Source organism: Pristiophorus japonicus, chromosome 20 (assembly GCF_044704955.1).
Source record: "Pristiophorus japonicus isolate sPriJap1 chromosome 20, sPriJap1.hap1, whole genome shotgun sequence".
Classification (NCBI taxonomy): Eukaryota; Metazoa; Chordata; class Chondrichthyes; family Pristiophoridae; genus Pristiophorus; species Pristiophorus japonicus.
Genome location: NC_091996.1, coordinates 29,889,182 through 29,913,920, shown reverse-complemented (window position 1 = coordinate 29,913,920; position 24,739 = coordinate 29,889,182). Strand labels below are relative to the sequence as shown.

Here is a 24,739-nt window from a genome sequence, read left to right as displayed (position 1 = left end):
CAGTGTTAAGAAAGTGAACATTTTCCTATTTGGGTACCTATTGTCAGCATCAAAAGCTCCCAGTTAAATGAAGAGTAAAGCTTACTTTATATGGCCCCAACATTGGTTGTTACTCTTAGAAGGGAACATATAGATACAATGGCCAACAGACCATATTAATACCACTTTGCCAATAGAATGAATCTGGAATGAGGAGCTGCAGGCCACGTTTAGTAAGGCCCATTACAGCTACACTCAATGGGTACATTTTCGCCTTCTCCACCTGGGCAATAGTCTGGCGGAATGGAGCGCTTTATAGAATCCGCCAAAATTATGTTCCGTTGACTCCAATTTCTTCGATTGGAGTGGTGAGTCAGATTCATGTGCCACAACTAGTTTCTGTCTGATTGAATTGGGAGAGAGATGAGGAGAAATTTCTTCTCTGAGGGTTGTAAATCTGTGGAATTTGCTGCCTCAGAGAGCTGTGGAAGCCGGGACATTGAATAAATTTAAGACAGAAATAGACAGTTTCTTGAACGATAAGGGGATAAAGTGTTTTGGGGAGCGGGCAGGGAAGTGGAGCTGAGTCCATGATCAGATCAGCCACGATCGTATTAAATGGTGGAGCAGGCTAGAGGGGCCGTATGGCCTACTCCTGTTCCTATTTCTTATGTTCTTATGTAGAACGTAAGAGAGAATTTTAACTATATTACTTTATATGACACCAGCATTGGATGTTAGTCTTAGAATGGAGTTTGGCTCTATTTCCAGCTTCATTCACACCGGCTTTGGATTTTAGTATCGCTGGTTGGGCGGCGAATGAGATGCCCGCCGGACACAAGGGGTACCTCGTGAATTAATGCACATTGGGGTCCCATAACGTCAGTGGGAATCCAATTGTATTTTAACCAAAGTCTGGTTAAACCAGGTCGGTAGTTGTTGGGAGGATGAAGGGGCCCTCCAACTTAACTAAAAACTTTTGTTTGTGGAGGAACAGGAGTGGAAAATGCCAGCATTAGAATCTCCCATCCCAAACAGGAGGGGACACCATATGAATATTAATTTGGGTGAGGACACCCTGCACACCATTTCCAGTGTTCAGACATCCAAGGCACCTTCTAAATCACAACCATGTGAAATGAGTGCACTCCTATCTGAAGTGGTTGGAACATAAGAACATTAGGAGCAGGAGTAAGCCATTTGGCCCCTTGAGCCTGCTCCGCCATTTAATAAGTTCATGGCTGATCTGATCTTGGGCTCAGCTCCACGTCCCTGCCCACTCCCCATAACTCTTGACTCCATCATTCAAAAATCTATCTCTACCTTAAATATATTCAATGATCCAGCCTCCACAGAGGGGCAGAGAGCTGGAAGCTTATGAAGGGATGCCAATCAGATTAGACTGCTGCAGGTATGCTCTGTGCCTACTCACCTGTTCCTGCATTGGCAGGCAGGATGGCATTAACCGTATGTGCAGACCCTGGCACACCTACCGAGCAATAGCTGTCTTTACAGGGCCCCGGACATCAGAGGGCCAAATACAGAGTTGTACCAGCTGCTGCAACACCTAAAACTACCATCATCATCATAGGCAGCCCCTCGGAATCGAGGAAAACTTGCTTCCACTCTTAAAATGAGTCCTTACGTGACTGAACAGTCCAATACAAGAACCACAGTCCCTGTTCCAGGTGGGGCAGACAGTTGTTGAGGGAAAGGGGTGGGTGGGACTGGTTTGCCGCACACTCCTTCCGCTGTCTGCACTTGATTTCTGCATGCTCTCGGCGATGAGACTCAAGGTGCTTCCTGTACTTACCTAAAACTAGCATGCAGCATAGGACTGGCACATCCAATGATATTAATCATTAGCTGTGGTGTGAAGTGTGGCTCCACCATGGCTTATGGGGATGATAATGTGGAGAGGAATAGTAAGCGTCTCACCTCACAATCAGCTCATGCAGCACCACCTGCCCTTCAACAGCCATTAAACAACGGGCTCGGTTACTGGGCTGTCATGTTCCTTGCCTGCAGACTCGTGCTTGCACTTTGTTTTTCATTTCCTTTCAGTTTTGTTTGTCACTTCTTAATCCCCGACTTCTTCCTTGGAAAAGGTTGCTAATGCATTGACAAAAAAAGCCTTTCCAAAGGCTTTCAGAATGTTTGGCACCCAATTGTGATCATCAATTAAAATGTTATTTGCATGTAATTTTCAGCGATTAGTAGGTGCTCTGCACTCAACTAAATTACAACTGAGATTGGCAGAATTATTATAATAAGGATGCGTTTGTTTGTAATAACTGAATTGCAGCCATTTCTCTGATTGGCTCTCCATTATCACATGGCCTGTTGTTGATTGGTCCCCTTGGAAGATAAGCCACACCCTGACGTTTCTCTAGAATGTGTAAATGGAACCACCCAGCCTAACTTTGCACATTGTAACATGATCCATTTGGACTTCAGATATCAGAAAGGACCCATCCCTCCCCCAGGCTAAGTCCCTTACCGCCCCCCCCCACCCCCGACCCCGACCATAGATGGGGCAATGTGTGCAGATTGTTAACAGGTTTATTGGGTATGAAGTGGCAGTGTCGTGACTTCTGGATTTCAATCATAGAAACATAGAAAATAGGTGCAGGAGTAGGCCATTCAACCCTTCGAGCCCGCACCACCATTCAATAAGATCATGGCTGATCATTCACCTCAGTATCCCTTTCCTGCTTTCTCTCCATACCCCTTGATCCCTTTAGCCGTAAGGGCCATATCCAACTCCCCCTTGAATATATCCAATGAACTGGCATCAATAACTCTCTGCGGTAGGGAATTCCACAGGTTAACCACTCTCTGAGTGAAGAAGTTTCTCCTCATCTCAATCCTAAATGGCTCACCCCTTATCCTTAGACTATGTTCCCTGCTTCTGGACTTCCCCAACATCGGGAACATTCTTCCTGCATCTAATCTGTCCAGTCCCGTCAGAATTTTATATGTTTCTATGAGATCCCCTCTCATCCTTCTAAACTCCAGTGAATACAGGCCCAGTTGATCCAGTCTCTCCTCATATGTCAGTCCTGCCATCCCGGGAATCAGTCTGGTGAACCTTCGCTGCACTCCCTCAATAGCAAGAATGTCCTTCCTCAGATTAGGAGACCAAAACTGAACACAATATTCCAGGTGAGGCCTCACTAAGACCCCGTACAACTGCAGTAAGACCTCCCTGCTCCTATACTCAAATCCCCTAGCTATGAAGGCCAACATACCATTTGCCTTCTTCACCGCCTGCTGTACCTGCATGCCAACCTTCAATGACTGATGTACCATGACACCCAGGTCTCACTGCACCTCCCCTTTTCCTAATCTGCCGCCATTCAGATAATATTCTGTCTTCGTGTTTTTGCCACCAAAATGGATAAACTCACATTTATCCACATTATACTGCATCTGCCATGCTTTTGCCCACTCACCTAACTTGTCCAAGTCACCCTGCAGCCTTTTAGCGTCCTCCTCACAGCTCACACTGCCACCCAGCTTAGTGTCATCTGCAAACTTGGAGATATTACACTTAATTCCCTCATCCAAATCATTAATGGATGGTGTAAATAGCTGGGGTCCCAGCACAGAGCCCTGCTGTACCCCACTAGTCATTGCCTGCCATTCTGAATAGGATCCACTCCAACGATATTGTGTGTGGGAGTAAAGGAGGTTGGAAGTACGTGATTTGTCTTCCCTGAGTTCCTTCTCTTCCCCCCCCTCCCCACCACCACACCCCACCTGTCTCTGCCCCCCAAACAATGCTCTCTCTTCCTCCCCCGCACCCCCGCCCCCGCCGCCCCAAACCAGGCTCTCTCTCTCTCTCTTTCTCCCTCCAGTCACCCACCGGCTCTCTCTGCTTGCTGCTCTTCCCACGGCTCAGGGCTCGGCCCAGTGGGGAGCTCGGGGCCCAGCGGGGGGCTCGGGGCCCAGCGGGGGGCTCGGGGCCCAGCGGGGAGCTCGGGGCCCAGCGGGGAGCTTGGGGCTCGGGGCCCAGCGGGGGGCTCGGGGCTCGGGGCCCAGCGGGGGGCTCGGGGCCCAGCGGGGAGCTCGGGGCCCAGCGGGGAGCTCGGGGCTCGGGGCCCAGCGGGGAGCTCGGGGCCCAGCGGGGAGCTCGGGGCTCGGTGCCCAGCGGGGGGCTCGGGACTCGGGGCCCAGCGGGGAGCTCGGGGCTCAGCGGGGGGCTAGGGGCTCGGGGCCCAGCGGGGAGCTCGGGGCTCGGGGCCCAGCGGGGAGCTCGGGGCCCAGCGCTCGGGGCCCAGCGGGGAGCTCGGGGCTCAGCGGGGGGCTAGGGGCTCGGGGCCCAGCGGGGAGCTCGGGGCTCGGGGCCCAGCGGGGAGCTCGGGGCCCAGCGGGGAGCTCGGGGCCCAGCGGGGGGCTCGGGGCCCAGTGGGGAGCCCGGGGCTCGGCTGCTGGTGGCTCAGCGGGCAGCGTGGTGTTCGGGGTTCTGACGCATGCGCAGAAAAGAATCAGTGTAAATTGCGCTGGGGCGGGGGCGGGGGGGGGGGGTGGGGGGCGGAGTCAGAGACTATGTGTCCTAACTCGCTTCTGCGCATGCGTTGACAAAAAAAGCCTTTCCAGACCTTGGAAAATTGGGTGCCATATCAAATTTAGAATAAAAACAGAAAATGCTAGAAAAAAATAACAGGTCATTAAACCTGGCAACAGAAGAGACAACAGACGGGTTATTTTTACCACTGGTGTCAGTGAGAAGCCCTGTTTCATAAAATATGAGCATAAACTACATCCATATTTAAATGGATGTAGTTTAGCAAGTTATTATTTAAATGGAGAAAGATTGCAAAGTGCTGCAATACAGCGGGACCTGGGGGTACTTGTGCATGAAACACAAAAGGTTAGTATGCAGTGATCAGGAAGGCCAATGGTATCTTGGCCTTTATTGCAAAGGGGATGGAGTATAAAAGCAGGGAAGTCTTACTACAGCTATACAGGGTGTTGGTGAGGCCACACCTGGAATACTGCGTGCAGTTTTGGTTTCCATATTTACGAAAGGATATACTTGCTTTGGAGGCAGTTCAGAGAAGGTTCACTAGGTTGATTCCGGAGATGAGGGGGTTGACTTATGAGGAAAGGTTGGGCCTCTACTCATTGGAATTCAGAAGAATGAGAGGTGATCTTATCGAAACGTATAAGATTATGAGGGGGCTTGACAAGGTGGATGCAGAGAGGATGTTTCCACTGATGGGGGAGACTAGAACTAGGGGGCACGATCTTAGAATAAGGGGCCGCGCATTTAAAACAGAGATGAGGAGAAATTTCTTCTCTCAGAGGGTTGTAAATCTGTGGAATTCGCTGCCTCAGAGAGCTGTGGAAGCTGGGACATTGAATAAATTGAAGACAGAAATAGACAGTTTCTTAAATTATAAGGGGATAAGGGGTTATGGGGAGCGGGCGGGGAAGTGGAGCTGAATCCATGATCAGATCAGCCATGATCGTATTAAATGGCGGAGCAGGCTCGAGGGGCCATATGGCCTGCTAATGTTCCTATTTCTTATGTTCTTATATCAGAAAATCTAGGCTACCAACTCACTTATATCACACACACACACACACTTTATTTTGGCTGTTAACAAAATCAAAATACTTTCATAATCAAATCACTTTTAAAAATGGAGCAATTTCATAAAAAAGAATCAAAACCAGCCCGTAAGCAGCTACACACTTGTCGGTCATGCCAAATCTCCAACAACTTGAGCAATACAACCTGTTATGTGCTCTGCTACTGTGGCTTCAGATCAAACGGTCAGTGTATATGGCACACTCATGTCTCATGGTCTACAAAAATAATAATTCTCTCAAAGGTAAATAGCGCTGCAGCCATAAATCATTGTAGAGCTGACCGCTTGTATTGTACAGTTAGAGCCATTGATCTGGACACATAACTTCCTTAGAGTCACAAATGACATCCTATGTGACAGTGAGCAATATGCACTATCCCTCCTAATCCTTCTCAGTCTGTCTGTAGCCTATAACATGCTCAGCCACACCATTCTCCACCAACGCCTCTCCTCCATTGTCCAACTGAGTGGGACTGCTCTTGCATGGTTCAACTCTTACCTATCCAGTCATAGCCAGAGAATCTCCTGCTATGTCTTCCCTTCCTGCTACCTCTAGAATTCCTCAAAGATCTATCCTTAGCCCCCTCCTACATCAAATCTGCATGCTGCTCGTCGGCAACATCATCTGAAAACGCACGGTCAGTTTCCACATGGAAGCTGATGACACCCAGCTCTACCTCACCATCATCTCTCACGAACCATCCACAGCCTCTGTGTTGTTCAACTGCTAGTCCAACATCCAGTCCTAGATGAGCCGAAATTCCCTCCAATTAAACATTGGGAAGACTGATGCCATTGTCTTCAGTCCCTGCTACATACTCTATTACCTAGCCAGTGATTCTGTATACTTCCCGAGTCACTACCTGAGGCTGAAACAGACTGTTCACAACCATGGTGTCCTTTTTGACCCAGTCCTGAGCTTCCAATCCCATATCCACTCCATCACAAATACCGCTAACTTCCATTTCCATAATATCACCCCTCTCCGCCCTTACCTCAGCCTGTCTGCTGCTGAAACCCTCATTCATATCTTTGTTACCTCCAGACTCGACTATTCCAATGCTCTCCTGACCGGCCTCCCAACATCCACTCTCTATAAATTTAAAATCATCCAAAACTCTGCTGCCCATATCCTAACTCACACCAGGTACCGCTCACCCATCACACTCGCTGACCTACATTGGCTCCTAGTCCAGCAATGCCTCGATTTTAAAATTCTCATCCATAAGTTCAAATCCCACCATGGCCTTGCTCATCCCTATCTCTATAACTTCTTTCAACCCTCCAACTACTCTGTGTTCCTCCAACGCTTGCCTCTTGTACATCCCCACTTCCGTCGCCCCCTCCATTGGTGACCGTGCCTTCGGCCATCTACGACCTAAGCTCTGGAATTCCCTTCTCAAACCTCTGCCAGCCCTCACAGACATGCTAGGCCCTAGCCCCGCCCCCATGCCAGCTGTGTAGACACAGCATGTCGATAGCTCCGCCCCCCCACAGCTCAAGCTGCATTGTGCCAACTGGAATGGAGGCCTGCAGACACTTCAGAATAGCGAGGTACTTTTTAGGCGCACTTTTAATTCTAAATAATAGGCGCAAGGTTCGGAGGTGCGCCGTTCTAATGACCAGTTCAAACTTGGGCCCATAATGTCTAAATCAACCTGTTGGTGGCTGCAGAGAAAGCACTTATTTTGCTTCTGAACTCAGTAAATTTCAATGCCATTAAGACCAGTGGATTAGAATAAGATGGCTTATCCCATACCAGAATTTGTCCTGCACAACGACTGAGAAACGTGATCAAGGTATCAGCCCTGTACATGATCACGAGGAGATCAAGACCAGAAAAGGTGCAAGTACTTAAGGCAGACCTCAATATCCATATTAGAAACACAGGAACTGTTGCAGATGCACCCTAATATTTGTGTCAATCCAAGCTGGCCTTAAATACCAGTAGCAAATATTTGCACACCATTTCTCATGGCTGTGGAACTCTCTCCAGACACTGTCAGCATCTAGAATTCTGTCCCTCATATGCAGAAGCCTAAATGTAAAGCTTGGTACTACTGTACATTTCTGATAGATTCCAGTAAGCAGTGTAAGATTTCTAAATCTCTGGCATTAAATTGACAGTAAGACTGATTCTTTTAAAACAATTTGGAATAGTTTATTAAACACACATACACACACATCTATCGGCAGTCGTCAGCCATCCTACAGATTGACTTAGTTACAGCAGATACAATGATGTTACTTCCCTCTGGCAAAGCACATGGCCTGCTTCTTTGTCTGTAGAGGGAGGTCCTGCTTTTGCCACGTGCTAAGGCAAAGAGAAGAAAAGAGAGCAATCTGTGCTTGGGTTTTTATATCCCTAAAGTCCATTGTTCCTCAGAAAGCCCCAGGATTGGGTCTTGGTTCCAGGGCAGTTCCTTATTGGCTCTCCTCACACGTGTGTCTGTCTGGAGGACCCAGTGCCATACCTTGATTAGGTTAATGGCTTTCCAATTAACATCTTTTCTAGTTTGGTGAGTTTCAAAGCCATGGAAACATGAACTTGGAGAAGGTATCTATTTTGTCTCTTCAAACTGCAGCCTTTCCATATAATCTACACTTTCAACATTTATACATACACAGAATCAATTTTGTCATTACTAAACTCCTTTATTCTTACAGCAGTTACAAATGCACATTTGTAGTAATTCAAAATTATCCAGGCAAATGTCCCTATCTAGTCCCACTTCTCAGTTCCCTTGGGCCCGAACTTGGCCGAAGCCAAGGCCCACCCAAGTGCTGCCTAAACCACAACCGATGGCCAGTGAGAGACCGGGCGGTACTTTGCCAAGAAGATCCCTCTAAAAGAGATGGCAGTACCGCCCGGCGGCCAAATAACGGCTTAGGCCGTCAATCTGGGCAGCAGCGGGCGGGAGCTCTCAATCTCGGCGGCAAATGCGATCCTCGCCAAAGTGCCGCCAAGGATTGAGTCGGGCCCAGGGAGGGAGGGAGGGGAACATATAAAAATAAAATATTCACAATAAAAAAAAACACCAAAACACCTTCAGGTAAAACCCTGAAAGAAATAACATTAAAAAATGTTCATTGGCCGTTTTTTTGCAGGTCTTCTTACTTACCGTCAGGGTTAGACCTGCCTCCACACAGCGGTCCTTCCCCCTGCTGCCGCTGACTCCCACCCGACACCAATATGCCAGCTCGGCGGGCGGGAAGTTACTTACGCAACTTGGCCGCCAGAGGTCGTCAGCGGACGGTGCCCGGTGGTACTCCCCTCCCGCCGGATGCAGACCTGGAGGAATCTGTCACTGAGGGGAGAGCGGTTAAAAAAAACTCGCCGGCAGTGGGCGGTAAGGCCATCAATTTCAGGCCCCTTGAGTTTTGTTTGATACAAACAAGAAGCTGAATATAATGACCTATAAAAGTCATTAAAATTCTTGACGAATAAAAATGTGAGCTGTGGAAATAATCATCAACGAGGTAGATTTGGCTAGAGATCAAAATTGTTACTGCATTGCCTATGCTGGCGTAGACCCTGTTTTGTTTCCCCCTTTTGTCATAAAACTTGGCTTTTGTGAACTTGAGTATGCTTGCTGCTTTCTAAAGTTAATAGGATATCCAGGAATGTCTGTGCTTGCATCTGTGGTGCTTTTATACCTAGGGATGGCATGTTTTGCTGGCATTCATGCTTAGGATTTAAGTTCTCTTTGTTGAAAAAGCAATAATTTTTAAAGAAATAGCATAAAAAAAGTTGTCTTTGCAATACAACCTTGACACTCTCCCATATTACAGTTGGTTGTGTAGTGGAAGAGCGTTTTCCCTTATTTATCTGCAATGTTTTTCTCTTTTCTGAAGTCCTTATGAGTTATGGTTCTACAGACAAAAGCAAAACACTGCGGATACTGGAAATCTGAAACAAAATCAGAAAATGCCAGAAAAAGTCAGCAGGCCAGGCAGTCTCTGTGGCGAGAGAAACAGAGTTAGCGTTTCAGGTTGATGACCTTTCATCAGAACTGGGAAAAGCTAGAGATGCAATTGGTTTTAAGCAAGTTACAGAGGCAGGGAAAGGGGGGAGGAGAGGAAAAAAACAAAAGGGAAGGTCTAAGTATAATGTGGATAAATGTGAGGTTATCCACTTTGGTGGCAAAAACACGAAGGCAGAATATTATCTGAATGGCGGCAGATTAGGAAAAGGGGAGGTGCAACGAGACCTGGGTGTCATGGTACATCAGTCATTGAAAGTTGGCATGCAGGTACAGCAGGCGGTGAAGGCGGCAAATGGTATGTTGGCCTTCACAGCTAAGGAATTTGAGTATAGGAGCCGGGAGGTCTTACTGCAGATGTTCAGGGCCTTAGTGAGGCTTTACCTGGAATATTGTGTTCAGTTTTGGTCTCCTAATCTGAGGAAGGACGTTCTTACTATTGAGGGAGTGCAGCGAAGGTTCACCAGACTGATTCCCGGCATGCCTGGACTGACATATGAGGAGAGACTGGATTGATTGGGCCTGTATTCACTGGAGTTTAGAAGGATGAGAGGGGAGTTAGATATGGCCCTTATGGCTAAAGGGATCAAGGGGTATGAGAGAAAGCAGGAAAGGGATACTGAGGCGAATGATCAGCCATGATCTTATTGAATCGTGGTGCAGGCTCGAAGCACCGAATGGCCTGCTCCTGCACCTATTTTCCATGTTTCTATGTACTCTATACCTCTATTTATGAAGCCCAGGATCCTGTAAGCTTTTTTAACCACTTTTTCAACCTGCCCTGCCACCTTCAGCGATTTGTGCACATATACCCCCAGGTCTCTCTGTTCATGCACCACCTGTAGGATTGCACCCTTTAGTTTATATTGCCTCTCCTCGTTCTTCTTACCAAAATGTATCACTTCGCACTTTTCTGCATTAAATTTCATCTGCCACATATCCGCCCATCCCACCAGCCTGTCTATGTCCTATTGAAGTTTATCACTATCTTCCTCACTGTCCACAATACTTCCAAGTTTTATGTCATCTGCATATTTTGAAATTGTGCCCTGTACACCATGTCTAATTCATTAATATATATTAAAAATAGCAGTGGTCCTAATACCTGAGGAACCCCACTGTGTACCTGCCTCCAGTCTGATAAACAAGCATTCACCACTACTCTCTGTTTCCTGTCACTGAGCCAATTCCGTATCCAGGCTGCCGCTGTCCCTTTTATTCCATGGGCTTCAACTTTGCTGGTAAGCCTATTATGTGGCACTTTATCAAACGCCTTTTGGAAGTCCATGTACATCACATCAACCACATTGCCCTCATCAATCCTCTCTGTTACCTCATCAAAAAACTAAATCAAGTTAGAAGATGTTAGAAATGTAACCATTCAAATTGCTTGAAAATGTTTTTGTCTCCCAGTTTTGCTGCCGCAGCCTGTTGCTTTCAGACTCAACGTGAATTGAGTAATGCCACGAGAGGTATTATTTTGATAAACTGTCACAGCTACACCATCTGCATTGCAGTAATTTCAGTTGCATGTAGCAGACCTAAATAAAATGTAATGGCCATGATACAATTTGATTTCCTTCCTTTTCCATAGAGACGCACTGCAAACGCTCTGTGTCACTAAAAGGAGTGAAAGTACAACCCTCTGAGATCTCTGCGCTCCTCCAATTCTAGCCGCTTACGCATCCCCGAATTTCATCGCTCCACCACTGGCTGCCTGGGCCCTAAGCTCTGGAATTCCTTCCCTAAACTTCTCTGCCTCTCTTTCTCTCCTCCTTTAAGGCGTTCCTTAAAAATCATCTGTTCTAATATCTCCTTATGTGTCTTGGTTTCAAATTTTGGTTGATAACAGAGAAACATAGAAAGTAGGTGCAGGAGTAGGCCATTCGGCCCTTCGAGCCTGCACCACCATTCAATAAGATCATGACTGACCATGCAACTTCAGTACCCCATTCCTGCTTTCTCTCCATACCCGCTGATCCCTTTAGCTGTAAGGGCCACATCTAACTTCCTTTTGAATATATCTAACAAATTGGCCTCAACAACTTTCTGTGGAAGAGAATCCCACAGGTTCACAATTCTCTGAGTGAAGAAGTTTCTCCTCATCTCGGTCCTAAATGGCTTACCCCTTATCCTTAGACTGTGACCCCTGGTTCTGGACTTCCCCAACATCGGGAACATTCTTCCTGCATCTAACCTGTCCCATCCCGTCAGAATTTTATGTTTCTATGCGCTCCCCTCTCATTCTTCTAAATTCCAGTGAATATAAGCCTAGTCGATCCAGTCTTTCTTCATGTCAGTCCTGTAATCCCGGGAATCAGTCTGGTGAACCTTTGCTGCACTCCCTCAATAGCAAAACGTCCTTCCTCAGATTAGGAGACCAAAACTGCACACAATTTTCCAGGTGTGGTCTCACCAAGGCCCTGTACAACTGCAGTAAGACCTCCCTGCTCCTATACTCAGATCCCCACATTCCTGTGAAATGTTTTGGAACAGTTTACTATGTTACAGGTGCTATATAAATGTTAATTGTTGTTGCATGGATTATTCATTACCAAGTTGGGTTTATACCATAAACTAGAGCATTAACGCAATTAGCATGGGAACACAGCTAATCACATTTTCCCCATTAATTTATCATTTCCTTGAATAAGGGAAAAAGCAAATGCTTATCTTGCAGCAGTGAATAATGTGAAGTTGAATATTTATTCCAACAATATATTTGAAGTCAGAGTCATGTTACATGATTTGATACCACGGTGTTCAGATTTTTATGTTCACTTGCAGGATTATGAAGCATCAACACAACAATTCTGATTGAGCGAAGAACAGTCTCACTGACTGACTTTGCAGGTGATATGTGGAAGAAGACAAAAGACTATTTGCTGAAGTTTGGCTTATAAAACCAAGATCTGTGCACTGCCCTTTTGCATTCCGAGAGTGGACTCTAAGCCTCAACCAAACAAGACCTCTTTCATCTGTGATCGAGCACACTAAGATACCGATCACCGACCCATTGAAGTCTATATTTTAATGATCTAGTTTCTCTGTTTGTAAATATAATTAAATGTTAAGCCATGTAATATAGTAAATAGTGATACTTATTATTGCCTTGGACTAGAAATATCAAATACGATAGGCTATGATAGAGTTATGTAGAATGGAAAAGTTTTAACTGTGCACATTCTAACACAGAGGACAGGATTACTGTTTTCAGAAGATGACATTGGAGAGGAATAAAACAAAAGACATTACTTTCTGAGTGATGCCATGCTAATGTGACTTCTGGTTTCTCAGGTTCAATTGACTGATGTAGGGTGGTGGTTAAGACAGAGGTGTGATTTTAGCCAAACTCTGGAATCGTCTTATTGTTCGGATAACAGAATTTCACAATGATGTCCTTAGCTATAGCTTTCAAAAGCAGTAGAAATGTGAAGAAGGTGTAATGGGTCATTCTGTTCTGTAATGTTCTAGATAGCCCATCATAAAAGATCAAAAATAAAAAGCAAGTGAAGTGAATGATTCCTTTCAATACCTTTGTCCTTTATTTTTCTTAAACAGTCTCACCATCACCTGCTCTTCAAAATGCAAACCTTTGCAAAAGCTTTATCAACTTTAATATATTTTTGTTTATCTCCATCTTTATTTATCTATTTAGAGAAAATTGTTTAATAGTGATGGCTCAGGGAGCTGGACGAAAGAAGACTGCACTCTTAACATTGTGCCACTCAGAAGTTCCAGATCATGGGATATGTGTTGCTCCTTTAGGTAGAAAAGATTATTTTTTGTCTCAAATTATACCTATCCGGTAAGATTGAACAAGCTGGGGCACTTTTCCCCTAGAAAAGAGAAGGCTGAGAGGTGACCTTACAGAAGTCTTGGTTTGATAGAGTAGACGTAGAGTTTGCACTTGTGGGGGAGACCAAAACTAAGGCCTATAAGTACAAGATAGTCAATCGGCAATTCAGGAAGAACCTCTTTACCCAGAGAGTGGTTTGAATGTGCAACTCATTACCACGAGGAGTAATTGAGGTGAATAGCATAGATGCATTTAAGGGGAAGTTAGATAAAGACGAGTGAGAAAGGAATAAATGGTTATGCTGATAAGGTTAGATGCGCTATAAGGACACCCTCAAAGACTCCCTGATAAAGCGTAACATCCCCACTGACTCCTGGGAGTCCCTGGCCCAAGACTGCCCTAAGTGGAGGAAGTGCATCCAAGAGGGCGCTGAGCACAAGTCTTAACACCAAGAGCATGCAGAAATCAAGCGCAGGCAGCGGAAAGAGTGTGCAGCAAACCAGTCCCACCCACCCCTTCCCTCAAAGCTACCTGTCCCGCCTGTGACAGAGTCTGTGGCTCTCGTATTGGACTGTTCAGCCACCAAAGAACTCACTTCAGGAGTGGAAGCAAGTCTTCCTCGATTCCGAGGGACTGTTTATGATGATGATGAGATGAAGAGGGATGAGAGGAAGCTCATGTGGAACATAAACGCCAACATAGACCAGTTGGGCTAAATGTCCTGTTTCTATGCTGTACATACTATGTAATTAAATAGCATCAGGCTCTATTTTGGATGGACAAGTGGGGGGTGAAACTGGTTTACATCAAACATCACTAATCATTCTCAAAGCACTTTCGTCTTGGTATCATGCCCCTAATAGAAACATAGAAAATAGGTGCAGGAGTAGGCCATTTGGCCCTTCTAGCCTGCACCGCCATTCAATGAGTTCATGGCTGAACATTCAACTTCAGTACCCCATTCCTGCTTTCTCGCCATACCCCTTGATCCCCCTAGTAGTAAGGACCTCATCTAACTCCTTTTTGAATATATTTAGTGAATTGGCCTCAACAACTTTCTGTGGTAGAGAATTCTGGGTGAAGAAGTTCCTCCGCATCTCGGTCCTAAATGGCTTACCCCTTATCCTTAGACTGTGACCTCTGGTTCTGGACTTCCCCAACATTGGGAACATTCTTCCTGCATCTAACCTGTCTAACCCCGTCAGAATTTTAAATGTTTCTATGAGGTCCCCTCTCATTCTTCTGAACTCCAGTGAATACAAGCCCAGTTGATCCAGTCTTTCTTGATAGGTCAGTCCTGCCATCCCGGGAATCAGTCTGGTGAACCTTCGCTGCACTCCCTCAATAGCAAGAATGTCCTTCCTCAGGTTAGGAGACCAAAACTGTACACAATACTCCAGGTGTGGCCTCACCAATGCCCTGTACAACTGTAGCAACACCTCCCTGCCCCTGTACTCAAATCCCCTTGTTATGAAGGCCAACATGCCATTTGCTTTCTTAACCGCCTGCTGCACCTGCATGCCAATCTTCAATGACTGATGTACCATGACACCCAGGTCTCTTTGCACCTCCCCTTTTCCTAATCTGTCACCATTCAGATAATAGTCTGTCTCTCTGTTTTTACCACCAAAGTGGATAACCTCACATTTATCCACATTATACTTCATCTGCCATGCATTTGCCCACTCACCTAACCTATCCAAGTCGCTCTGCAGCCTCACAGCATCCTCCTCGCAGCTCACACTGCCACCCAACTTAGTGTCATCCGCAAATTTGGAGATACTACATTTAATCCCCTCATCTAAATCATTAATGTACAGTGTAAACAGCTGGGGCCCCAGCACAGAACCTTGCGGTACCCCACTAGTCACTGCCTGCCATTCTGAAAAGTACCCATTTACTCCTACTCTTTGCTTCCTGTCTGACAACCAGTTCTCAATCCATGTCAGTACACTACCCCCAATCCCATGTGCTCTAACTTTGCACATCAATCTCTTGTGTGGGACCTTGTCGAACGCCTTCTGAAAGTCCAAATATACCACATCAACTGGTTCTCCCTTATCCACTCTACTGGAAACATCCTCAAAAAATTCCAGAAGATTTGTCAAGCATGATTTCCCTTTCACAAATCCATGCTGACTTGGACCTATCATGTCACCTCTTTCCAAATGCACTGCTATGACATCCTTAATAATTAATTCCATCATTTTACCCACTACCGATGTCAGGCTGACCGGTCTATAATTCCCTGTTTTCTCTCTCCCTCCTTTTTTAAAAAGTGGGGTTACATTGGCTACACTCCACTCTATAGGAACTGATCCAGAGTCAATGGAATGTTGGAAAATGACTGTCAATGCATCCGCTATTTCCAAGGCCACCTCCTTAAGTACTCTGGGATGCAGTCCATCAGGCCCTGGGGATTTATCGGCCTTCAATCCCATCAATTTCCCCAACACAATTTCCCGGCTAATAAGGATTTCCCTCAGTTCCTCCTCCTTACTAGACCCCCCGACCCCTTTTATAACCGGAAGGTTGTTTGTGTCCTCCTTCATGAATACCGAACCAAAGTACTTGTTCAATTGGTCCGCCATTTCTTTGTTCCCCGTTATGACTTCCCCTGATTCTGACTGCAGGGGACCAACGTTTGTCTTTACTAACCTTTTTCTCTTTACATATCTATAGAAACTTTTGCAATCCGTCTTAATGTTCCCTGCAAGCTTCTTCTCATACTCCATTTTCCCTGCCCTAATCAAACCCTTTGTCCTCCTCTGCTGAGTTCTAAATTTCTCCCAGTCCCCAGGTTCGCTGCTATTTCTGGCCAATTTGTATGCCACTTCCTTGGCTTTAATACTATCCCTGATTTCCCTTGATAGCCACGGTTGAGCTACCTTCCCTTTTTTATTTTTATGCCAGACAGGAATGTACAATTGTTGTAGTTCATCCATGCGATCTCTAAATGTCTGCCATTGCCCATCCACAGTCAACCCCTTAAGTATCATTCGCCAATCCATCCCAGCCAATTCACGCCTCATACCTTCAAAGTTAGCCTTCTTTAAGTTCTGGACCATGGTCTCTGAATTAACTGTTTCATTCTCCATCCCAATGCAGAATTCCACCATATTATGGTCACTCTTCCCCAAGGGGCCTCGCACAACGAGATTGCTAATTAATCCTCTCTCATTACATAACACCCAGTCTAAGATGGCCTCCCCCCTAGTTGGTTCCTCGACATATTGGTCTAAAAAACCATCCCTTATGCACTCCAGGAAATCCTCCTCCACCGTATTGCTTCCAGTTTGGTTAGCCCAATCTATGTGCATATTAAAGTCACCCATTATAACTGCTGCACCTTTATTGCACGCACCCCTAATTTCATGTTTGATGCCCTCCCCAACATCACTACTACTGTTTGGAGGTCTGTACACAACTCCCACTAACATTTTTTGCCCTTTGGTGTTCTGCAGCTCTACCCATATAGATTCCACATCATCCAAGCTAATGTCCTTCCTAACTATTGCCTTAATCTCCTCCTTAACCAGCAATGCTACCCCACCTCCTTTTCCTTTTATTCTATCCTTCCTGAATGTTGAATACCCCTGGATGTTGAGTTCCCAGCCCTGATCATCCTGGAGCCACGTCTCCGTAATCCCAATCACATCATATTTGTTAACATCTATTTGCACAGTTAATTCATCCACCTTATTGCGGATACTCCTTGCATTAAGACACAAAGCCTTTAGGCTTGTTTTTTTAACACCCTCTGTCCTTTTAGAATTTTGCTGTACAATGGCCCTTTTTGTTCTTTGCCTTGGGTTTCTCTGCCCTCCACTTTTCCTCATCTCCTTTCTGTCTTTTGTTTTTGCCTCCTTTTTGTTTCCCTCTATCTCGCTGCATTGGTTCCCATCCCCCTGCCATATTAGTTTAACTCCTCCCCAACAGCACTAGCAAACACTCCCCCGAGGACATTGGTTCCGATTCTGCCCAGGTGCAGACCGTCCGGATTGTACTGGTCCCACCTCCCCCAGAACCGGTTCCAATGCCCCAGGAATTTGAATCCCTCCCTGCTGCACCATTGCTCAAGCCACGTATTCATCTGAGCTATCCTGCGATTCCTACTCTGACTAGCACGTGGCACTGGTAGCAATCCCGAGATTACTACTTTTGAGGTCCTACTTTTTAATTTAGCTCCTAGCTCCTTAAATTCATTTCGTAGGAACTCATCCCTTTTTTTACCTATGTCATTGGTACCAACGTGCACCACGACAACTGGCTGTTCTCCCTCCCTTTTTAGAATGTCCTGCACCCGCTCCGAGACATCCTTGACCCTTGCACCAGGGAGGCAACATACCATCCTGGAGTCTCGGTTGCGGCCACAGAAACGCCTATCTATTCCCCTTACAATTGAATCCCCTATCACTATCGCTCGCCCACTCTTTTTCCTGCCCTCCTGTGCAACAGAGCCAGCCACGGTGCCATGAACTTGGCTGCTGCTGCCCGCTCCTGATGAGTCATCCCCCTCAACAGCACTCAAAGCGGTGTATCTGTTTTGCAGTGGGATGACCACAGGGGACCCCTGCACTACCTTCCTTGCACTACTCTTCCTGCTGGTCTTCCATTCCCTCGCTGGCTGTGGACCCTTCTCCTGCGGTAAGACCAACTCGCTACACGTGATACTCACGTCATTCTCAGCATCGTGGATGCTCCAGAGTGAATCCACCTTCAGCTCCAACTCCGCAACGCGGACCGTCAGTAGCCGGAGGTGGACACACTTCCCGCACATGTAGTCATCAGGGACACTGGTGTTGTCCCCGTGTTCCCACATGGTACAGGAGGAGCATATCACGTGACCGAGCTGTCCTGCCATGACTTAACCCTTAGATACACTTAAATTGCCAACAACAATGTTAAAAGTTACTGATTAATAAAGAAAAAGAAAAACTACTCACCAATCAGCAGCCAATCACTTACCACGTTGGCTGTGACGTCACCTTTTGATTTCTTTCTACTTCTTTTTGACTTCTCTCAGCTGGAGCTGCACAAGTCACGCCTCTCTCGACGCTCCCCGGACTGCTGAGCCTTTTATAGGCCGCTGCCTCTCTCGACTCCCGCCTCTCTACATTCAGTTAACCGACTAAACTGAAATAATTTCTCAGTATTCACACCTGTATTTTGTAGGAATGATTGAATGATGCTGTGAATCTCTTGTAGTGCCTCAAAAGTTTCAGAAGACTTTAGGTTAACTGGTGGACACTAAATGTTCATACTCAAGGTCCACCTGTGCATGTGCCAGAGCTCTAAATATGGACAATCAGGCAAAGAGACTTCTCCCGGTGATATTACACAACCTGGACCCGTGTCTCACAGCTTTCACCAAGCCCAAGAGCAGACCCAGCAGTACGGTCCTGTGACAAGCTTGCCCTGCACATCAAGTGACCAAAGATTAACATGGTAGGTAAGTCCTTCAGAGGGGCTGAAACCTCGAGCATTGCTAAACTATGTGAAATGTGGTTTTGTTCTGGCTGCAGAACGGGTAAGTGACCAGGACATTGGCAAAGGGGCTGAAATAATGATTTTGAGGCCACCGCACCATGTAAAGCCTTCCAATCCAGGTCCTCATGGTCTGCATTTATTATTCTTTAAATGTGGAGGGATTACAAAATGCTGCGGTAGAGAGGGATCTGGGGGTCCTTGTACATGAAACACAAAAAGTTAGCATGCAAGTACAGCAAGTAATCAGGAAGGCAAATGGAATTTTGGCCTTTATTGCAAGGGGGGTGGAGTATAAAAGTAGGGAAGTCCTGCAACAACTGTACAGGGCATTGATGAGACCACCCCTGGAGTACTGCGTAGTTTTAGTCTCCTTATTTAAGGAAGGGTATACTTGCATTGGAGGCAGTTCAGAGAAGGTTCACGAGGTTGATTTCAGAGATGAAGGGGTTGTCTTATGAAGAAAGGTTGGGCCTATACTCATTGGAGTTTAGAAGAATGAGAGGTGATCTTATTGAAACGTGTAAGATTGTGAGGGGGTTTGGCAGGGTGGATGCAGAGAGGATGTTTCCCCTCGTGGGGGATTCTAGAACTAAGAGGCATAGTTTAAGAATAAGGGGTCGCCCATTTAAAACGGAAATGAGGAGGAATTTCTTCCTTCAGATGGTCGTGAATCTTTGGAATTCTCTACTCCAGAGAGCTGTGCAGGCTGGGTCATTGAATAAATTTAAGGTAGAGATAGACAGATTTTTGAACAATAAGGGAGTCAAGAGTTATGGGGAGCAGGCAGGGAAGTGGAGTTGAGGCCAGGATCAAATCAGCCATGATCTTATTGAATGGCAGAGCAGGCTCGCGGGGCCAAATGGCCTACTCCTGCTCCTATTTCTTATGTGCCCGGAAGGACCATCGAGTACAGACACTTCCACTGGGGATGCTTACCCACGCCAGACAGCAGACCATCAGCTCACTATGTTGTACCTGCTGTTGAAGGTTGTGACACACAAAGTCAGTAGGAGCAATGGTAGCAAAATAGCCGAACATGGTGCATCTGTAATAATGCTTAATAAAATACTTGGCAAGTATTGATGGAGCTTGTTAATTGATATAAATGTTGCTGAGCCATTTGTGGAGAGCACAGAGGAGAACAGAAATGTGTCCTTGTGTCTGGGCTCTGAATTCTGATTTATGGCGGAAACATGAAAGTGCCAATGATGGTGTTCTTGTCAACGAGCGCCCAAGTGGAAACAAAACAGATGTCAAAATAACAGAGACCTACACAAGGAGGGCGTGGCATACTTTTGCAACATGGAAAAGACCACCGAGGTAAGACTTCTGTTGTTGCTACGCGTCTGGTGGTCGTGAAAGGCACTATATAAATGCAAGCCTTTCTTTCTTTCTTTACATCTCCAAAGGATACATAAAAACATTATGGACATGAATGAATGTAAATTTATTATTACTGAATGAGAAATGAACAGATTGTACAACTCAAAAGCAGGAAATACACTGTAGAAAAAAAAATGTTGAACAATAAGCAGTGAAATGCTACATGCACTGTACTTAAGCTGTGGCTCAGTGTCTTGTCTTTGAGTCAGAAGGTTGGGGTTCAAGTCCCGCACCAGGAACTTGAGCACATAAATCTTGCCTGACACTCCAGTGCAGTGCTGAGGGAGCGCTGCAATGTCGGAGGCGTCGTCTTTCAGTTAAACTGAGGCCCCGTCTGCTCTCTCAGGTGGACGTAAAAGATTCCATGGCATTATTTCAAAGAAGAGCAGGGGAGTTATTCCCGGTGTCCTGGCCAATATTTATCCTTCAATCAGCATAACAAAAAAACTGATTATCTGGTCATTATTACATTGCTATTTGTGGGAGTTTGCTGTGCACAAATTGGCTGCTGCATTTCCCACATTACAACAGTGACTATACACCAAAAAGTACTTCATTGGCTGTAAAGCGCTTTGAGACATCCGATGGTCAAGAAAGGCGCTATATAAATGCAAGTCTTTCTTACTTCAGTATGGCATTATTTTAGCTCAAATACTCTCCAGGCACCGTTCAATTTATAAGGATCTGCACGTGCATTTGGGACACTGCTAAATTAGTCGAGCCATTTTCAGATGTTCCAACCGGCCGCCTGCAACAGGCGTTTTGCCCCTTGCATATGTAAACGAGGGTCCTATCCCCTGTTTTAGGTCGGGGATGAGTGGAACAGGACCTGAAACCGGGCATGCACAGGCTGGGATTGTTCAGAGGCCCCTGTGGCCACCAACAAAAGGCAACTTATTTTTAAATAGAAATTAGAAATCATTGCTATGGAGCCCGCAGGAGTGATCTCCTCATTCCACAGTCCTTGCAACAATTTCCACCCCATAGAGTTATTTGTAATAAAGCTTCACAACACCGTGGAATGGTGACTTAGTGGGTTGATGCATTCATTGTTCCTTTGGGCTACATACACCCGAGATAATGTACAGTATCTCGTACCATGTACTTACACCTGCGATAATGTACAGTATCTCGTACCATGTACAGCAGACACCTCAAGTCGCTGGAGAAATACCATCAACGATGTCTCTGCAAGATCCTACAAATCCCCTGGGAGGACAGACGCACCAACGTTGGCGTCCTCGTCCAGGCCAACATCCCCAGCATTGAAGCACTGATCACACTTGATCAGCTCCACTGGGCAGGCCACATAGTTCACATGCCAGACTCGAGACTCCCAAAGCAAGCACTCTACTCGGAACTCGTCCACGGCAAACGAGCCAAAGGTGGGCAGCGGAAACGTTACAAGGACACCCTCAAAGCCTCCCTGATAAAGTGCGACATCCCCACTGACACCTGGGAGTCCCTGGCCAAAGACCGCCCTAAGTGAAGGAAGTGCATCTGGAAGGGCGCTGAGTGCCTCAACTCTCATTGCCGAGAGCATGCAGAAATCAAGCGCAGGCAGTGGAAGGAGCGTGCGGCAAACCAGGCTCTCTGCCCACCCTTTCTTTCAACCACTGTCTGTCCCATCTGTGACAGAGACTGTGGTTCTTGTATTGGACTGTACAGCCACCTAAGAACTCATGCTAAGAGTGGAAGCAAGTCTTCCTCGATTCTGAGGGACTGCCTATGATGATGATGGGCTACTTACAAAATGTTTGCCAAGCAGATACGCACTAACAGTTTGCCAATACTAATTTTCTGAAACACTGCAACAAAGTTGTTTTCCCGCACTGATACAAGTTAGGGCCATTTGGGAATATTTTGCAATAACATTGGGGAAAGGAAAAGTGGAGTTCAAACCTTTCATGTGTTCAGCCTATTTTGGTACATATCCATGCCTATACAATAGTTGTTCAGGTGAAGTAGCACTGATGTAAAGTAATTAAACATTATTAATGTGTAGATGTGTAAATAACTAGGATATTATGGGCTGTAATTGGTGGTCCCTACAGGTGCATATGAGGTGTGCACGTGCCCGTAAGGACCACGCAACTTCTGGGTTTAGGCATGCACTGCATGTAATATATGTAGCTCCACACTGTGGACGTACTGTGTTACTGCAGCTAGTGCTGTTTAATAAACAGTCAGGTCACCTGACAGGAAGGAGGCTTCCGCAGGAATTTCCGGACCTGCAGCCACCGTACAGGCTGTGTGTTAAGTGTGCTCTTGAAGATATCACACTGCACATGTGCTAAAATCCGGAATTTGTGATCAGAATGTACACATCCCCGGGAAAAGGGCCACCGTGGGCGGACAGAGTTGGGCGATTTACCCAACTTCTGACCAGCAAATGCCCATGAAATTCTTACGCCTGATAAAAGCAGGTGTAAAGCCTGCTTTTGCCAATGTAAGAGTTTTAAAAAACAGAAAAATATAATTTTATCAAACATTAAAAACGCTGTGCAATAAAGTATATGTATTTTTTATATATATTTTAACCCCGTTAAAACATGTTTATTTTTAGCCGTTAAAACATGTACATTTATTTTTCACAAAATTAAATTTTTGTTTTAAATATTTAATTAAATGCAATTTTAATTAATTTGAAATATGTAATTTTTTTAATGTATTTGTTGTGTAGAGGTATTTTTTATGTGATCCCCATTCATACTTTCCGCACATTTGGAATCCCCATAAGTATGAATGGGTATTCCCTTCTTTGATTGATTAGGATGGCCCACATGATCCCAAGGGCGCTTGTGAACCGCATGCACCCCTGGGATACGTGGGACTTTATGCAGGCCTACGCGTAGAGACTCGGAAGCACAGGTCTCCATAGATCCCGAGTCAGAAGGTAAATGAGTAAATTTTTTGCTGGTCGGAAGCATCAGCCTTTGACTGCAAATTCAGCCACCACATAGTGAGAAATTGAACTCCATTAGAATTATAGAAATTTACGGCTGAAAAGGAGGCCATGCATTCCATCATGTCTATGCTGACCTGAAAAGCTATCTTGCTTTACCCCTCTTCCAGCTCTTGGTCCGTAGCCTTGTAGGTTACAGCTCTTCAAGTGCATAATCCAAGTACTTTTTAACTGCGATGAGGGTTTCTTCCTCTACCCTGTTTCAGGCAGTGAGTTGCTAGGGGAAATAGATCCTTCCTATCCACTCTATCCCTCATAATTTTACACACTTCAATTAGATCTTCCCTCAGCCTCCTCTGTTCCAAATAAAACAAGCCCAGCCTATCCGATCTTTCCTCATAGCTAAAATTCTCCAGTCCAGGCAACATCCTCGTAAATCTCCTCTGTACCCTCTCTAGTGCAATCACATCTTTCCTGTAATGTGGTGGCCAGAACTGCACACAGTACTCTAGCTGCGGCCTCACTAGTGTTTTATACAGTTCAAGCATGTATCTTATATTCTATCCCTCGACTAATAAAGGAAAGTACGCTACATGCCTTCGTAACCACCTTATCTCCCTGTCCTGCTATTGTTGCCTTCTGGTAAAATATTTTAGCATTGTAATGATTTGTGTTTATTATTAGCATAATTTATATACTATTCCAAGCATACAAAAAAGCAAAATATAGCCGAATTTATTGCAATACATCTTTAATGAAAATGTCACACAACACAGTCACTTGTGGCAGTGATTAAAATACAGATATTCTTAGAAGCAGTCAGTTAAATATTCTGCTTTGTTGCAATTTCAAAATATCTTTAAAGGAACTTGTTCAAAATATATGTATGAATTCCTAATAAACACTCAAACTAGTCATTGCTTCTTATAGTAGCATGATGAAATATTATCTTTTGGATTTGTTGCGTTTAAAATGAAATGTTTCAATGCATTAAAACACGTTGCTCAGAACACATTTTTGGCATAGTTATACTGATAGCAGTTACAGAACATTGTTTTGTTCCATTGGTTCTTAAATATAACACATCAAGAAATGTTGATACATGATGAGGAAAGGGAGGGGAGAGGAAAACATTTTTGAGAACAATTTTATTTTTGATTAGTACTGACAAAAAAGTGTCCCTAAATTAATCCTGGAAACCCTCGGGAAACTTAATCCCGTTATTCAAAAAACACCAAACATATTTCATAAATGAGTTATATTTCATTTTATTATTCAGTGTTCAAATGTCACATCTATCACACGGGATACAGCAAACACTTGTAGACATCAGATTAACCTAGCCACTAGTTAAACATTACCTGAGCATTAAAGTACCCCATATATCTAATGTATTTGTGATACCTATTACGCAATCTGATCCTGCCATTTCTTCTCCATTTTGTATCAATTTTCAAAAACGACCAAAAAGGTTTGGGGCACAAATCACTAACAAAAATGGAAACATGCTACAAATAATGATAGGTGATTATATTGTTATTAAGCGGTTTTAATCTTCATTAAATCTGCCAAAATTAGAGTTCCGAGTTCGATGCTTGAA

General features: G+C 45.2%; 1 protein-coding gene across 1 annotated transcript in view; it reads left to right on the top strand.

The window, feature by feature from the left end:
* adgrd2 (adhesion G protein-coupled receptor D2) overlaps positions 1–13,094 on the top strand; it is a 301,296-nt gene extending 288,202 nt beyond the window's left edge. Inside the window, exon 25 of the mRNA XM_070863395.1 lies at positions 12,350–13,094. Within this exon, the coding sequence (XP_070719496.1) occupies positions 12,350–12,357 (8 nt within the window). The 3' untranslated portion in view covers positions 12,358–13,094. The remainder of the gene's footprint in view (positions 1–12,349) is intronic.
* Positions 13,095–24,739: the final 11,645 nt, after the last annotated feature.